Source organism: Grus americana, chromosome 1, assembly GCF_028858705.1.
Source record: "Grus americana isolate bGruAme1 chromosome 1, bGruAme1.mat, whole genome shotgun sequence".
Taxonomy (NCBI): Eukaryota; Metazoa; Chordata; class Aves; order Gruiformes; family Gruidae; genus Grus; species Grus americana.
Window position 1 is genome coordinate 16,221,113 of NC_072852.1, and position 17,366 is coordinate 16,238,478.

The 17,366-nt window shown below is 43.4% G+C and overlaps 1 protein-coding gene across 3 annotated transcripts; it reads left to right on the forward strand.

The window, feature by feature from the left end:
* Nucleotides 1-1,174: 1,174 nt before the first annotated feature.
* Nucleotides 1,175-8,412, forward strand: CBLL1 (Cbl proto-oncogene like 1). 3 transcript variants are annotated; one of them, XM_054808451.1, is made up of 6 exons: nt 1,175-1,407; nt 4,191-4,358; nt 4,713-4,810; nt 5,417-5,500; nt 6,330-6,403; nt 6,956-8,412. In XM_054808451.1, the coding sequence occupies exons 1-6, from the start codon at nt 1,395-1,397 to the stop codon at nt 7,995-7,997; spliced, it is 1,479 nt and encodes a 492-aa protein (XP_054664426.1). In that variant the 5' UTR covers nt 1,175-1,394; the 3' UTR covers nt 7,998-8,412. The 3 variants fall into 3 exon arrangements, with proteins under 3 accessions (XP_054664426.1, XP_054664418.1, XP_054664429.1); XM_054808443.1 differs by having other exon boundaries at nt 1,176-1,407; nt 4,710-4,810; XM_054808454.1 differs by lacking the exon at nt 1,175-1,407 and adding an exon at nt 2,234-3,009 and having other exon boundaries at nt 4,710-4,810.
* The last annotated feature ends 8,954 nt before the right edge of the window (nt 8,413-17,366 follow it).

Consider the following 17,366-nt stretch of genomic DNA (forward strand, 5'->3'; position numbering starts at 1 on the left):
GCGGGGATCAGTGCCACACTTCCCTTGGGTCTGCCTTTTGCGGAACAACAAAGACAAAACAGAAAACCTCTCTGCCTTGTGGGGATAAGAGAAACATTAGGCTTAAATGGCAGCTTTTCTGTGTTAAAGCTATAAAGATACTGAGAGACATTGTCTGTAGGGACACAAGATCCCAGTCCTGGAGACTTTTAGCGAGACAGTCACCAGTCAAGCTTTTGGAGTAGAACTGTCCCTACCTTAGGACTGTGGGAGGGCTCCTTGACACCACTTCCTACCCTACGACCTATGGTTTAATTCTATTTATATTCCTTTCTCCAGTGCTACAGAAGCACTCTATAGACAGTATCCCACTGAATTACATAGGATTTACAAAATGTTAAGTTTATGGACATTACACAAAGTAGCCTCTTGAGGTAGCGAGCTCTACTGCTGTGGAGCTTTGGGGGTGCACGGGAGGTCCACTGTTCCACGACATCACTGGCATTTCCATAGTGCCAACTCACAGGAATCTGCTGTTTCCATGGCAAAACTTAAGTCTGACCACAGCAGCTGAGAGCGCCCAATGTGGTTTCAGATTTGTCCCATTCCTTGGAAGCCCGCACCATATAACCCACCTCCGGCTAAGCCCGCGGGCAGGGCGGTCGTGGCTCCCAAACAGAAAGATCCCTCTCATTTTTAACGTTACCCTTCTCCAAGAAGCCGCAGGGCCATGCCTCCTATTTCCAACCACTCTTCCCTACTGCGGCTCCAAGCCCTCCCGAAGCCCGGCGTCGCCCCAGCCACCCAGGCGAGAGCGCGTGTGAATGGGGCCCAGAGCGGCTGGAGGCGGTTCCCCGCGGGGCAGGAGCCCCCAGAGCCCGGGCCGGGCCCCCGGGGGGCTGCACAGCACAGCCGCCAGCGCCGCCGAAGCCCGCAGGCCCTGACCGGGGCGCACAGAGGCTGCCCACCGCCTCCGCGCCGCCAGGCAGTGCCTAGGAAGGCCCGGTCACCCCGCGGCTCCCAGCAGGGCGGTGCCCAGGCCCGCCGCCGCCATGTCCGCGGGCGCCCCCCGGCTCCCGCCGCAGCACTACACCCCCCAGGAGGCAGCGGTCGGCCGCCGCGATCCCGGCAGGCACTGCGGAACCGCCGCGCCTTCCTCCCCGGCCTCGTCGCAGAGCCTGCCGGGAGCGAGGGTCCCGCTGCGGCGCGGCACCGCTCCTCTCCGCCGAGCCCCCCCACGGGCTCCACCATGCCCTCACTATCCTGCGGCGGCATGGCCGCTCTACGGAGGCGCAGCGAGCGCGAAACCACAAACGCTTCCCCACTGCGCACTTCTTCACGTCCCCCCGCCCGTTTCCCGGCCACTTCCGCTTCCGGTCGCACCCTTCCGCTCCCACAGTGCCCCGCGCCGAATCATGGACCACAATGGTGAGGAGGGGAGAGGCCGGGAGACCCATTTATACCCGTCCCCACCCGGGCCCGCTCGACAGCGCAGAGCGGGCAGAGGCCGCGCGCGGGGCCGCCGGGTGCGGGGCGGTACCGGGGTAGCGGCAGGATGCGGCCCAGCACCCGGTAACGCCGGTGGGGCCCGGGTTCGCCGCGGTTCCCCGCAGCCCGCGCGGCGGGGCCTGCTCTCTCCCCCTCAGCGCCGGCCTGGCGGTTCCCCGCTCCCCCCGCTTCCCCCGGCCGCCGCGCGCCCTCCAACGGCCGTGAGCGGCGGTCCCGCCTCCACCCCCCCCCCCCCCCCCCCCGGCACGGCGGGGCTCGGCCGCCGGCCTAAGGGGCCGCTCCGTGGCTGCAGCCTCCTCCCCCGTCCCGGGACAGGCTGCGGAGCGCGGAGGGGGTTGACGCAGCGTCATACGCGGCCGGTGCCGGCGGCGGCTGCGCGCTCTCGGGGCGGGCGGGCGGGCGGGCGGCCTTGCGCTGCCTCGGGCGGTGTGTGCGGAGCCCGTCGGCCTGCAGCAGGTGGTGCAGCCTGTAGCGTTTCAGAGGTGGCGGCGAGGCGCTCGTTTCCCGAGATCGGTGCCGGTGATGTGTTTTCTGGTTCCGTAGTTTGTGCTCGAGAGAGGAAACTTTCTCATGGGCTTAAATTTGGTTTTGTAGCTTTGATACTTTGCTGGTTAGCGTGCTGGCGTAGTCTGATGAATAGATGAGTGGACGTGGATTTTTTTTGCTAGGATATTTTTGATTTTTTTTCTTCCTCTTATTGCATTATAAATTATAAATAAATTATAAATTATATAGATTATAAGGTATAGTATTTGAGCTATATTTATGAGTTTTCAAAAAAACTGAAATATAAAAATAAAACTTAAGTTGATGAAGATGACAGGAGGATGTATCACCTCTAATTAGAGCTTCTCTAAGTAGTCTTAACAATTCTGTCATGTTTTTCTTTTTTTTTTTTTTTCTGGACTTAATCCTGCTAGTTATGCTTACACAGACTGGAATTTATTATCCTTTCATGAAACATGAATGACTAATAAACTTGGTAGTTTGGATTAGTTGAGCAGCTAACTCATGTAAATATTCCTAGCTTGCAATGGTATATGGAAGAAAAACGTCAGAAGTTAATTGTTTCCTATTGGCTGTTCAGTGGACTGAATAATACACAAGTTGTGGAGGCTTGTTTTTTTTTTTTTAAATTTGTTTTAGTTATTTCTATTTGCAAATGGATTGAGGTCCTGCAGAGACTTTTTCTGGTCTGTGGTGTTGCATTTTTGTGTATTCTGGTAGAAACCAGGATTTCCCAACAAGTGAAAAATAGACAGCTTTAGCATCGTTATCTCTGATGTTCTAGTGCAGCAGTCTCTGGGGAAACCTGGTGGTGTAGTTGTATGTTTGCTGGGTCATCTGTTTAGCCAACAGGACAGCCTAAACGAAAGCAACAAATGAACAAAAGTAAACTCAGGCTTTATTATTTTTGCCTTTTTACATATTGCCTTTTAGAGTGAAACATGTCAACCGCAGTGCTAAGAGGGATAAATACAGTTGGTCTATCAGAGGAAATTGAGGGCTCTTGATTTTGAGGTAAAGTGACTGCCAGGGCACAGTCCCAATTTGAAACTTTGTCACAGTTCCTGGTTTTGGTGGTAACTGCTGAATAACTTAGAGCAATCTCCTCTCTCCTTTTTTTTTCTCTTGTTTTTCCTCCTACTTGTGTCGTGTGGGATGGTTATAGGCTTTGAGGGACAGTAGTTTGTGAGATATTGTACAGAATTACACTAACGGGGCCCTAATTTCAGCATCCAGATGCTACCATGCTGTGATCCTTTGGGGCCTCAGTGATCGTTCCAGGGCTGCAGTGCTGTATCAAGTGGAATGGCAGGGCTCACACTCTGTAACAGCTTGTGGCACAGCCCTTCGAGGCTGAGCATGCCCCGCTTTGAAACACCTGTCAAAACAGCGTTTTCAATTAAAATGAAAGTAAGCTGGATAGATTTGTGAAGGACATAACTTTTTGTATGAATGAGGTGCTATGCAGTGGTTAAAGGTAGACTCACTAGAAGCTGAGGGAGTCGTACCCCCTTCATTGGTGTTGCTTGTTGCAATACCCCCTCTAGATTATCTCTTGGAGCCTGTATCTGCTGATGCATGATGGGTCAGGCTTTTTCCTGCTGCCTTTGCTCTGGTACTCAGATTTCACTCTGGTTAAAGAGAATTCTATATGTAGTGGGGAACAATAATTTTCAGTTTAGCAAGGATACTACTGCACACTTTTAAGTACCGATATTTTTGTGATACTTCATGCTAAATTTCTAAGTGATATGTCAAGATGCTCAGTTAATATGGAAACTAGTTTCCTTCCAACTTCAATAAACAGTTTACATAAATTGTAAAAATTATCTTCTCTCATAAGAAGTTCTGTGCTGTCAAGGTTGTACAAAGAATTGACTCTACAGTACTATTCATGCTGTGAGAGAAGCTATAATGTTTTTTTTCCTGTTGTGGAGAAATGACAGACTAGCTACCTTTTTAAAAATAATTTTATTTTTAGAACTAGATTTCCTAAAATCATGCCTGTTTCCAATACAGTTTTGTGACTTAACTTCTAGAATAAATTATGTGTGAAGATATTTATTTTCTAGTGATGTATGAATCTCAACAAGTTTGAAAAATTATTTTTCTTAAAACTCTTCCGTTAATATTTAGCCTATTTAGAAACTATTAGATAACTGAAAAATTACATAGCCTTTTTTTTTCTTTCATAGACAATGATTTGCAAGGAACAAATAGTTCAGGATCATTGGGTGGTCTTGATGTTCGTAGAAGAATCCCTATAAAGCTTATCTCAAAACAGACCAATAAAACCAAACCTGCACCTCGAACTCCAAGAAATATGAACAGGATGCCTTCAAAGACACAAGCTGGTGATGAAGGTAAATTAATATAAGTATTAGCCCTGTAGTAGGGAAGCATACTATTCTGCAGCATTGTTCAAGACTATTCAGCCTTGGAGACTTAGAGTCCAAGGTTCTGTCTAAATGCAAAACAAGTTTCAGATTTCCAGATATTGCTGCACTATAAGGATTCAATGGTGCATGTTCCCAAAACAGACTGTCTTACTATTTTGACTGTACCTTTCTGTAGAATGGGCCCAGCAGGTTAGAAGTGCTGTGGCATTTCTTGATAATTTCAGTATAGTGACACATGCTCTTAATAGCAGCTGGTGTCAATGAGGGAAGCGTTGTGGCTGGCTTGTGTCTTTCTTCTCTTTCTTCTTTCCACAGAAGAATTTGATTATAACGAAGAGGAGCGATACGAATGCAAAGGAGGTGAAATGTTTGGCAATCAAAGGAGATTCCCTGGACCCATCTTTTGGGACTATAAGGTAAAGTCACGGATGAGAAATTGTGAATCTTTGTCTGTGAATGTTATCAAGCTGTAGGTAGTCCTGATAGATACCTTCTTAAATAAAAGTGATTCCGTTACTTTCGATTGACTGAATTGCGGCCTTCCAGTACCTAAAGGGGCCTACAAAAATGCTGGAGAGGGACTGTTTACAAGGGTGTGTAGTGATAGGACAAGGGATAATGGCCTTAAGATTGAAGGAGAGTAGATTGAGATTAGGTATTTGGAAGAAATTCTTTACTGTGAAGGTGGTGAGGCACTGGAACAGGTTGCCCAGAGAAGCTGTGGATGCCCCATCCCTGGAAGTGTTCGAGGCCAGGTTGGATGGGGCTTTGGGCAACCTGGTCTAGTGAGGGTGTCCTTGCCCACGGCAGGGGGGTTGGAACTAGATGGTCTTTGAGGTCCCTTCCAACCCAAACCATTCTATGATTCTATGATAAAATATATCCTCTGCTTTCTCATGGTTGTGGTGTCCTTCCTTCCTTCTCAACTAATTCAGAAATAATTGGGGGTGTCGGTGATAATTGAAATGAGAAGCTTTAGTGATGTTGGGTTTTGTTCTCCCACCCCCTTCTCTATCTATCAGATAAACTTGCTGGGGGAAAAGGATGATACACCGGTCCATTTCTGTGATAAGTGTGGATTGCCCATCAAAATGTATGGACGCATGGTGAGTGAAACTATCAGTGGAAGATGCAGCCGTGGTTTCCCTTTAGGTAAAATTTGATTTCACTATGTCTCTGTGAGGCCTCCGGAGGGGTCTGATTTCAGCAGCCCTCTGAATAAACAGCAGAAGAATATCAGAATGGAATCAGTGCCCTTCATTGCTGAAGTGTTTTTGTTCCATCTGTCTGGCCGATTTCACTTTACCCCCTGATTTAAGAAAGTAAGCTTGAAAATGTTAAACAAAAAATCAGAACACCATCACCAACAAAAAAAACCTTCAGTGGGATTTGACCTTACACCACTTAGCTTTAAAAATAAGCTCTTTATGTCAGTTGAAGACTTGCAATGAAGTTAGAAAACACTACTGACTTTTATGTCCCTTTAAAATTAGTGTAACAAACTCCCTGAGATTAATTCAGATTTCTAAGTGTGATGTAACAGGCTTTAGGATCTGACTTAATCACAGTTAATGCATTTAAAACTTTCCTTCCTTGCCAGCAAGACAAGTGTAATTAGATTGCATGTGCAGCTTCTATAAATGTTCAGTGTTGGTATTATTGCAAGGCTTAAACTTTTGCCTATAGATTTTTGCCAACTCTTAAAAAAACCCAAACAAACCTACCCCAAAAAATCCCAAACTCAACACAAACTGTTTTAAAAGCTTCTATGTAAAGATGCCGGAAACTGCTAACTATCACTATGCCTGTTCATCTCATAGGTAGCTTAGTTACTTTATTAGAAATTGTGTGCTGGAGGGACGGAGGAACTGTATTCTGCAAAATGACATAGATATTTGTATATGATGCCTTAAGAGAGCCATTTTTTGTCTCTAGATACCTTGCAAGCATGTTTTCTGCTATGACTGTGCTATACTACATGAGAAAAAGGGAGACAAGATGTGTCCAGGGTAAGTTATCTCAAGATATTTAAGTTACTTTGCTACATTTCCTTTAATAACAAATTTTATGTCAGATGCTGTATTAACATGGTTCTTACTTATGTCTGTTCAGCAGAGGCAGTAGAGTATTCCTTACTATACCACTTGATTATAGTTTTGTATCCCACATTTTGGGATTGTAAGGGATCAGTGTTTGCTGTTTAAGTATTTGGGTAGGTAGCCTGTTATTGCTCTAATTTGAAAAGGAATAAATTGCAGTTTAATGTACTTGGTGAGAATGACTCTTGGTAAGTCTTAAAGCACAGAAGGAATTTGTGAGAGTGATGCTATATGTACATTTCCACTTCATGAAACGTTTATGGTCTTTTATAGTTGTATTTGGAGACTTAAAAACCAGATAAACTTCAAAATCAATGAAATGTTTCTTTCATTGTTACAGTGGAGAAAAAATTGTCACTTCTAACTTGGGTAATTACGGTAAACTGGTTGACTTTTAACCAAAAAAAAAGGCAGATTGAGCTCTCTGTGATGACAGTAAACCAATATTCTCTTCTGATTTAGCTGTAATGAACCTGTGCAGCGAATCGAGCAGTGTGTCCGAGGGTCTCTCTTCATGTGTAGCATTGTTCAAGGGTGCAAGAGAACTTACCTGTCACAGAGGGACTTACAAGCTCACATCAACCACCGTCATATGAGAGCTGGAAAGCCTGTTACTCGTCCTCCAATTGAACCTGTACATCCTCCTATTGCTCCACCGCCTGCTGAAATTCCTGAGCGTTTCATAATGCCACCTGAGAAACATCATTTGAGCCACATTCCGCCAAAGCAGCACATCATGATGCCGCCACCCCCTTTACAGCACGTGCCACACGAGCATTATAACCAGCCACATGAAGACATTCGTGCGCCTCCTGCAGAGATGTCAATGGCTCCACCGCCACCTCGCCCTGTCAGTCAGGACACCTTCCGCATTTCAACAAGAAAACACAGCAACTTAATAACCGTTCCTATTCAGGATGATTCAAATTCAGGTGCTCGAGAACCACCGCCACCAGCCCCCGCACCTGCTCATCATCATCCTGAATACCAGGGGCAGCCGGTGGTATCGCACCCTCATCATATTATGCCTCCACAGCAACATTACGCACCGCCCCCCCCACCACCTCCACCAATAAGCCATCCGCTGCAGCATCCTCCCCAAGCAGCAGGTACTCCACACATGGTATATAGCCAAGCTCCTCCACCACCAATGACCTCTGCTCCTCCTCCAATAACCCCACCACCTGGACATATAATTGCCCAGATGCCACCATATATGAATCATCCTCCGCCAGGACCTCCCCCTCCTCAGCACGGAGGCCCACCCGTAAATGTCAGTGCACCCCCTCCCCATCACTATAATCCTAACTCTTTGCCACAGTTCAGTGAAGATCAAGGAACTCTTAGTCCCCCTTTCACACAGCCCGGGGGAATGAGTCCAGGGATCTGGCCAGCTCCAAGGGGGCCGCCTCCACCACCGAGGATGCAAGGGCCTCCTGCTCAGGCCCCGCTTCCTGGACCACACCACCCTGATCAAGCCAGATACAGACCCTATTACCAATGATACGAGCAATTCTATGAATAGAGAGTGCTATGAAGAGGATAAAACTATATACAACAGCCTTTTAATTGATTGTTTTGGGGTTATTTTGTTGTGGTTTTTTTTAAATACTGTAAGACATTTTGGGGTTTGAATCTTAAATGATTTTTAAGCGTTGGCTGTAGGACTCTGACTTCAAATACTCTGTAGTGCTAAAATAAGTGGCTTAGTAGACCACGGTTGCATTTTAACAGAACTTCTGTCTCTAGTGTGACTAAATTGTCCTAAGATGAACACTTGTAATATTATTTCCTGGAGAAAATGAACATGTGTTGTACCATTCTGAATATTGTTTTTGTTAAATTCAGTGTTTAGTTTCACTTGTGATACGTTTTTGTTAACCTGTGTACAATAATTAAATTGAAATATGGTTGTAAAAGTGGTGGGTTTTTATATGAAGTTAACACAGACATAGTTCCGGGACACCATTTTGGCACTAATACTTTCCAAAGGGACAGCATAATGAAATATTAAGGGAACTTTAACATTTCTCTTACTAACAGCTGCCATTGCTTATAATGAATTCAGACTATGGTGAATTCATGGCGCTAGATATCAGACATGCAGAATACTGTATTTCAGCTTTTTCTTTCTTTTTTGTTCTTTATGCAGCAAGATAAATTTATCAGAAATACAGGTTTGAGCATGACAGGAAACCAGGTAATAATATCTTGTGGGTTTTGGTGGGGTGGGTTTTTTTATTTGTTTGGGATTTTGGGGTGGTTTTGTTTTGTTTTAAGGCTAGTTTCGGTTCAGACGGTTCTGTTTACATGTACGCTACTCACTGGAGTTGAATTCAAACTATTGTGTTTACCTATGGCTATGTTTGCCTGGAAGTGGCTGTGAATTGCCTTGCCATGTCTGAGAAGCAGATAATTTTGGGGAGGGAAGTGGAGTTTGCCTCTTCTCACTTTATAGAGTATGTACAGTAGGAAAAGTTCCCGTTTGGGTAACCTGAAAACAGTGGTCTGAAATCCCTTCTGTAGATAGAAAGAAGCTACACATCATTTATCTGTTTCAATTTTGTGATACAGATTTAATTAACAGACAATAGTTAGGGGGTTTGTTCCGCTTTTTTTAAACAGTAGCAATACAAGCAGGCCCTCAGGTCTGTTGGCCCAAAACTTACATTTTATAAGCATACTTTTACATAGAAGTACAATGAATACGAAATGAGAAGGTGGTTGGTTTATTTGGTTTTTTTTTTTAGTGCAGCTGGCAGCAGAACAGGACAATAATAAGACAGCGCTGTGTTGTTTGGAGTGCTTATCTTTGCATTTCTAATCAATGTTAGTGCTGAACCTTTGTTTTTTCAAAATGCCACATTTCTAGCAGTGGTGCTTTTAGATGAAATCTTGTGGGTTTTTTCTAAGGTGTGTAATTTCCTACTGTTCTCGACTAATCTGAAACATCTTAAAGCTTCGGTGTTACTATTTATTTTGTAAGCCTTCTTTCCTGCCTCATAGGTGTTAAATTTATGAGAGAGTTTTGGCAGTGCAACATTCCAAATCTGTAATTTTAAGTATAAACTATGTATTTTTTAATTACCAGAGCAAGGGCTCGTAGATTTATCCTCTGTCCTTGACTGCCATTGATTTCCTTGTGACCAAGGGCAAATTTTTTCGACTACCTTCCAAGTCAATACTTCTCTAGAGATGTGCAGATAAATGCTGAGATACACAATTAAATTCTGGGGTATACAAATGGCCAGTAAGTGTCAACTGATTAAGTCTACTTAGCTGTAATATGCTTCTCTTGAAGACAGAGTTCTTTGTTTTGGTTTCTCTGAAAAACAAGTCATTTTAAATGAAACACTGGTGAAGAAAAAGAGGCTGATTGTGACAGTGTGCTGTGGTATGGGGTTGATTGAAAATCTGCTGTTTCAGTGTGCATGAAGGCAAAAATTACTCTGCCAGCATTACTTGGAACTTGGAGTAAACACATGAGGAACTTCTAAGGACCCCCTTTTGTCACTGTTAAATTACTTAGTAGGAGGTAGGCTTAGGCAGGTTTATATTATAACTTCATCTGGGAGGAAATCTGCATGTCCAATTAATACTCTGACCCTGCAAAGGCAAGCTTACGTGTGATGGTCCTGTTTTAAACAGACTTAGCGATGGTTCTAGGTACCAGCTTCATTGCATTGAGGCTGAGAAGGTAACTCATGCGGTTTATGAGGGCACTACATGGCCGGCTTTTGTGCAGGGAGATGCATCAACCTCGCCTGCGCACTCTTCTTTTGGAAAATAAAACATTCAGAAATCAGCTATTACCTGTCAGTTCCAGGTGATGAGGAAATAAGGCAACTCTTTCCACTCTGCTAGTTTTTAGAAACCAGTCAGGTTGCATACTTCTGTTAGATGTTACCCAGTCTGTTGTGAAACAGATGAAGGATTCAAACTTAATAATTCTGGGTCCGCTGTTGTTGTTGAAGTTATTGATAAAGTGTTTTTCTGAAAATGCTGAGGCAGCTGAACTGATTAAGGGAAAACAACCTTTGCTCTATTGAAAAGCAGAAATGATGTCACTGTAGAAAATGTGAGATTTTTTCTGTTTATATTTGAGATAAAGGTGACGTCGTAGGGACAATGACATATTACCCAAAAAATCAGTGGAATTCCTTGAATTGTTTGGTGACCATGGACCAAAAGTCTTTGTGATAGAGGACTCGCTGGAAAGTCATCTTACGTAGGCAGGACTTGGGTCACATTCCTGTGTCCTGTTTCTATAGGAAGACCTAAATCCATTTTTTTTTATTTATTAATTCTGAAGTATACCTACGTGACTAAGGGTACTGCTGATGCTTTCACATTTACAAAGTTAAAAAAATGTCTGTGTTGGTAGAAACCTTGTGTTAACAGTCTTTGTTTATGGGGTTTGGGGCATGTTTTGGGGTTTTTTTTGTTCAGTTGGTTGGAGTTTTTTTGCTAAATGCCTGATCGTTTCAGTGTGAAGTTCAGAAATGCCATGTATTGTATTTAATGGTATAACTGACAGTCTTAGAAACAGTGAGATGTACTTGCAAATTCTTTGGATTCCTACTTACGTCTTCCTTGTAAAGACAAACATTTGAATTGAATCAATGATGTGTATTTTGAATAGATATCCCTGTCTGTGGCAGGGATCTCCCTCCCCAGGCATTGCTGAGCAGAGCTCGAGGTTTGAAGAGAACCCTGATGACATTTGAGTTTGTCAGCCATTGCAGGTTCCTCTGGTAAAGTCACTTCAGGGAATGAAAAGGAGTTTGATGAGGGTTTGGGTCCACCGTGCAATGAATGAAAGGACACCAGCAGATGGCCCAGAAACATCAGTGTCGTAGAGGCTTGTGTCCTTACGTTTTATCTTCAATTCCATCTATCGCTTTGCTTAAAGGATTGCCTGCAACCATGCATGCTTTACAACAAGCAGGTTAATTGCGTGAACATGTACTTTGTTTGTTGGTGGTTTTTTTTTAAATGCTATTAACATAAAGATTGGATACCTACACGTGTTAAGTGATATTTTTCATGCCTTTAAAAAAAAGGTGAATTATTTTTTAAAAACCTGATCCAAGAGAATTAGAAAACCTTATTGGATGGAGTTTCTACTTCTTTTCACTTACTGCTCTCAAAGGCGTCTCAAATTCTGTTTATTAAAAAAAGTAAAATGGACATAACTCGTATTCATTGCATGTTAAAGTTTGCACACATAGCAAGGGAGACAAAAAGTCTCCTGTATTATGTAAAGTCAAGTGTTCTCAAAAGCATGTTTGTGGATCAGCTTTCTCTGTGGATCAAGTCTGAACACACCTCTCCCTCCTTAAAATGCTTTCTGCTCTCTAAAACGTGTGTCTGATTTTGTGTTTCTCTCTGCGCATGTTGCCATGTTGCTGACAAAAGCACGTGCGGGGCCGCATCAGAGGGTACTGTCGAGCCTGGGAAACTGGAGGAGCGCGGTGGGTTGTAGCTGCAACGTAATACTGAATGTGTGGGAAGTAAGGCTGAACTTTTCCTGTTCGTGTATGTGACGCTACAGGGTTCAGTGCAGCAGAGAGATGTGCCAGGTTTATATTCATTTCCATCCTGACCACGTTTCTAAAGGAAATGTCAGTGTTATACAGGTTGTATTTCCCCAGTGTTTTATGGTGTTAAAAACAAGTCTTAGCAATTGTTAAATCATCTTTCTATAGTAACGGTGCCTTGTGAGGTTCTTCCCTGTATTCAGGTATGTTATACTCACACTAATGGTTCAGACTGACCAGTTCATAAGCTGAACTAGCTGTGGTTGGGCAATGTGAGTGGGAATAATGAAGTTTAAAGCTCCTTTTAGTCTTGACAGCCATAAGAGCAACTTTAGAAGCTTTTCCTACTCTAAATTGTATCTCCTTGTTCTCTAAATATGGGTCATTAGTTTGTTGTTTGGTTGGTTTGTGGGGTTTTTGTAATTGTTTTCAATTTTGACTCATAAGTACAAAAGACTAAAAGGTTAAAAAAATCCAACATATGTCCGGAAGGGCATGGGTGGAATAGCAGCAGGAAGCTGGTAAAATAGCTCAAAACGTTTATTGTTCATTTTGATAATAGAATGCAAGTGATTCCCGAGTGCTAGTAGGACTGATGGTAATGCACTTCTGTTAAGGGATTATAATGTCTGCAAGTGGGCAGGAATGTTGCCATTTTTAAGTAGAAATGTTTCACAAAAGAACTTCAGCTTAACTACTTAAAAAAAACCCAAAATGAGTAATTTTAGAGATGTGAATATGTGTCAGTTGACAAGAGTTATCTTCAGTTTTATTTGTGAAAACCAATGCTTGAACACAGCTCCAAGATAATTTATGGTGAATTATTTCCTACACTAAATAAAATCACATAAGTACTAATGAGAGTTCCTGCACTTGTTCTTTGCCATTTCTGGATCAGGTAAACTTTCAGGCATGTTCTTAGAAAGCAGAAGGGAGCAGATGCGTAAAGGAGAGTGAGCAAAGCAAGCTGTCCGCATTCAGCACAGGGGTGAGGAACAGAGAACTGTTGAGTGGTGGTTCTTTTCCAGTAAATGCCGTGGTTTAGCCCCAGCCGGCAGCTGAGCACTGCGAGGCCGCTCGTGGGGTGGGGAGGAAAATCGGAAGAAAAAGGTAAAACTCGTGGGTTGGGATAAGGACAGTGGGACAGCGAAGGGAGAGGGAAATAACAGCAGCAGTACTCAGAATATACAAAGCAGGTGATACACGATGCCATTCGCTCACTGCCTGGAACCCGATGCCCAGCCTGTCGCCAACCCCTCCTCCCTGGCCAGTTCCCTTTATATATGGAGCATGACGTCATATGGTATGGAATACCCCTTTGGCTACTTTGGGTCAGCTGTCCTAACCGCATCCCCTCCCAGCTTCTTGTGAAAATTAACTCTATCCCAGCCCAAAACCGACACAGTAAAGAAGTGCTTAAGGATACTTTTTCCTTAATAGAAACTTAGTCAGAAATTGAGAAAAATATACATGTTGTAATGCTTTTTCCATTGAGCCCAAGACCTTTGGATTTTTTGTCTCTATATTTCACACGGGCAATCTTATCTGCACTGCAAAGTGAAAACGAGGCCTGAGAGTAGGCTTTGAGCATCACAGGCTCCACGGCTTCTGTATTTTCCCCCTCCCTCTTTCTGGCTGTAAAATGCCTTTTATTTGGTTACCAAGCATCTGCACTGTGCCATGGAGAGGTAGGCTCAGGATATGTGATGAATTGACACCATACTTGTCAGCTCTCCAAAAAGAAAGCAGGTATGAAATTTGCCTTTTAGCTTTTTATTGAGTAAAAAATTAAGAAGAGGTGTATGGCATTGCTCTAACTGAGCAGCAACAGCACCCAGTGGAGGAGTGATAAATATCTAGGTTTCCAAAGGTGCCTGTCTCAATAATAAGCGAGTAAATCTGCATCACTACAATATCCTACAACGGAGCAAGATGTATGTGCTACAATCTGCATGAGGGTAAACAGCCCAGAGAAACGTTACTATTAGAGTAACAGAGTTGAATGCAGAAATAACTGGTACCTGGAGGGGGAAATTGCATAAAGCATCAGAAATACAATGCTGCATTTGTCTACATTAAAAATAAGTAGGGTGATTTAAGAGGATGACAAGCAGCTGGTAGGGATGTGTGACATGGGCGCGCAAGGCTCTCTGGTTAAGGCTGTCCAGGTCTCCTGTCCATTTAAGAAATGGCAAATAGTTTTGGAAGGGGGATTTATGCTCTGGCGCACTGTGCTGTGTCAGAAGAGTCATTGATACTGAATTAATTGTTCTGAGGAGTGCAACGTAGAGAAGAATATTTTTTTTTCTTAACCTGAAGCCTGTCAGCAAATCCAACATGGTGTTGAAGTGCAATATGTGGTATTCCACCAGGCTGACTTGCTTTTGCTAGTGATGTTTGCCTGAGTCGGTATGGATGTGTGTGAGCACAGGAGTGGGAAGAACAGCCCGCGTTGGAAAGTCCAGATTCCACTGGTATGATGTGGCGTCATGATTTTCATAAATCTGTTAACCCTCATCTTAAAAGTAATTTAAACTTTTTTGCTTCTCTTATTTTAACTGGAAAGGATGTTTCAGAATCTCACCATTGTAAAAATTAGGAACCATCTTCTAGTATCTAGCTTATGTTTATGTTTGACCCATATATATCTTTTTTCTCATAGAACAATATTATTTTTTATCTTGCATAGCCTTTCCTCTCTCTTAGGTTAAATCCCTGATGTATCTATATCTCCTTTTGCCAGTCCTTAGATACAGGCTCTCCATTCCACAAAGATCCTCATAGCAATTTTCCTCATTAATTGCAGTTTGACTTCATTTATCTTGAACCGGAGGGCTCAGTCCTGAAGTTTGGAGTATTTAGAGTGAAACGTCCCCTGTGCGTTGTACAGTAGCACTAATATCTCCCTCATTCTGCTGGGAAAATCTCTTCTGATACAATCTATGGTTTTTTGGAAGACTGTGTGGGCGATTCAGTGATGTCCTGCTTGTACGTGTTCTCAGGTACTGGTGTGCTGGTTGTCTGGCAGGTGACACCTACCTGACTTAGCCAGCAATTCTGCTGTGGCACAGTCTGAAGAGCAGCAGGCTGGCACAACTGTCCACCACCCATCCGACGTCTGTAGAAAGCAGTCTGTAACGTCTCACTGTGATTACCGCCCAAGGCCGCCTCTCCCACACCATTTCGGGCGCGTGATCACCCACGTCAGAACCACAGCTTGTTGTTCATCTGCAAATGCATGAGTGTGTGTTCTGAATGCTGAACTTCTCTTACCTCAGCCTTCAAGAGCATCTCTTTTTTTTCTGTGTTCAAAACTTCCTTGCTTTAATGTTAATCTTTCAGCTTGGTTTCATCAGCAGATTTCATCAGATAACCCCAGATTTTTGCAAAAATAACCCCAATTAATGACAATATTTAACAGATCAGTGCTCCTTCTACCCTGGTACTTCCCTTTCAAAGCTCCTAGTTGTCACCTCCTCTTTAGTCTAATCCATCTTCGCCTTTCAGTGCCTTTAGGCATCCCGTCTTCTCCAACGGCATTAACAATTGCCCATTGGCAGGACACGGAAGGCTTTACTCAGGTCCAGAGAGGTGACATCTGTGGTATTTCCCTTGGGAAGCTTGGTTTTCTAAAGGTACCAGGTGAGCATGGCATGTGTATATGTACGTTTTATAAAACCAAGTGGTATTTCTCCCCACTTATTTCTGTGTGGTTTTCTTTCAAATTTTGTTTTGAAAAATCATGGTTCTTGTTTACCCAGAGCACTTTCTCCTTCCCTTCCATCCAGTTCAGCCCTTCTTAACTACAAGTCTAAATGCACTGTTCTGGTCATCCCGTATTGGGTGAAAGTCAAAAGTAGGCTTGAAAACTAAAACCTCTTGTGATTTCAGACTGCTGTTTCTTTCACACTCCAGGGATGGTTCCATTTTCCTCTAGGCTGAAGATTTTTATACCTCCATCGCTTGCTATGCTAACTTAAAAGCTCTATCACTTTTTGCATTTTCTCTGAAAGATGTGCTGTAGTTCAGCTTCCAGCCTTGGAGTACAGCGATTGTACAACTGGGTGTGCAGACTGGAGGATCAGAAAAGACTCTTTTTAAGTTAAAGTCCTTTGCACGTCTACTCAAGAGACCTGGGCAATTCAGCCTGTCCGCCTCGCAGCTCCGCACCCACAGCTCCTCCTGAGCCGAGTTCTGGGGCCAGCGGTCTGCTTGCTGGGGGACGCACTCATTGATTATGAGCTACCTCGATGGTATATTGACAAATGCAGCGAGCAATGCAGAGTTACCAAAATAATTATTTAATAGTTCACTATAAATGTATCTTCTCTTGTGCACTTTATATCAGCCGAATCCAAATCAATGAATCGTGTTTGGATCTGAAAATGTCGTGTCCTTCCTGAGCAATCTCCATGTAGATACGTTGGTCACTGTGTACACTATGCTTATGGTAGTGAGCTGAAGACAAGTTTAATAACTCAGTCTACTAGGTATCTTACAAACAAAAAGGAAAACTTTATACAAGTTATATACAAACTGAAGGTAAAATATCACTCCCAACTATTAGTCTGTGTTATAACTTATGAGATTTCAAATATTTATATATTCTCTGGTAACTGTACAGGTTGTCTACAAACAGAATAATATAGATATACGTACAAGTATATGCAAGTAGGGTTAACATTACCTGCTGCTTCAACTGTGTGAGTAGGCTGTCAGGAAGGTATGAAATAAGGAAATCTGTATGATTTTTGCCTCCATGTATGTACATGTATGTAAATAAATACATGTATATATAGAGAGACACATAAAGACTAACAAGACCATTCCAAAACCTGGAACATAACCATGTATAGTAAATCCTTCTTAAGGTACATGAAAGTATCCTTCCATCTTCATGCTTATCACTGCATCTGCATTCATCTTCTGTAAGTCATGTTGTGTTGCTGGGGAACATTATATTTAGAAAATTAAAGCTAAAATTTTGTTTCTGTTGGAATCTGTAGGGAATAAAAGGAAATAAATGTCACCCTCTGTAAGGAATAGCCAGGGCAGGTGCCCTCTGGTGAGTGATAGGTAAAAGTTTGCTCCTCTGAAGCATTTGTGTGGGAAGACTGTGGTCTGACATTTTTTCCTTATGGAGTTGCCATGTGCTGGATACTGCCCTTCTCTTTAAGTCTGTGACGAAAGGCTGCGTGTGTCCCTTTCTTGTCCTTGTCCCCAAGCTCCCCTTCTGCCTGTGACGTTTCGGTAAATGGGACTAATGCTGATGTCTCTGCCATGCAGACATGCTACCAGTAAGTAAGTTTGGCAGGGGGGAACGGTGGTGGGCA

What these genes read in the sequence shown, in the direction of transcription:
- CBLL1 (XM_054808443.1), top strand. An exon ending in CCATCTTTTGGGACTATAAG is followed by an intron (nt 4,811 to 5,416) that starts GTAAAGTCACGG and finishes TCTATCTATCAG; the next exon opens with ATAAACTTGCTGGGGGAAAA. An exon ending in TCAAAATGTATGGACGCATG is followed by an intron (nt 5,501 to 6,329) that starts GTGAGTGAAACT and finishes TTTTGTCTCTAG; the next exon opens with ATACCTTGCAAGCATGTTTT.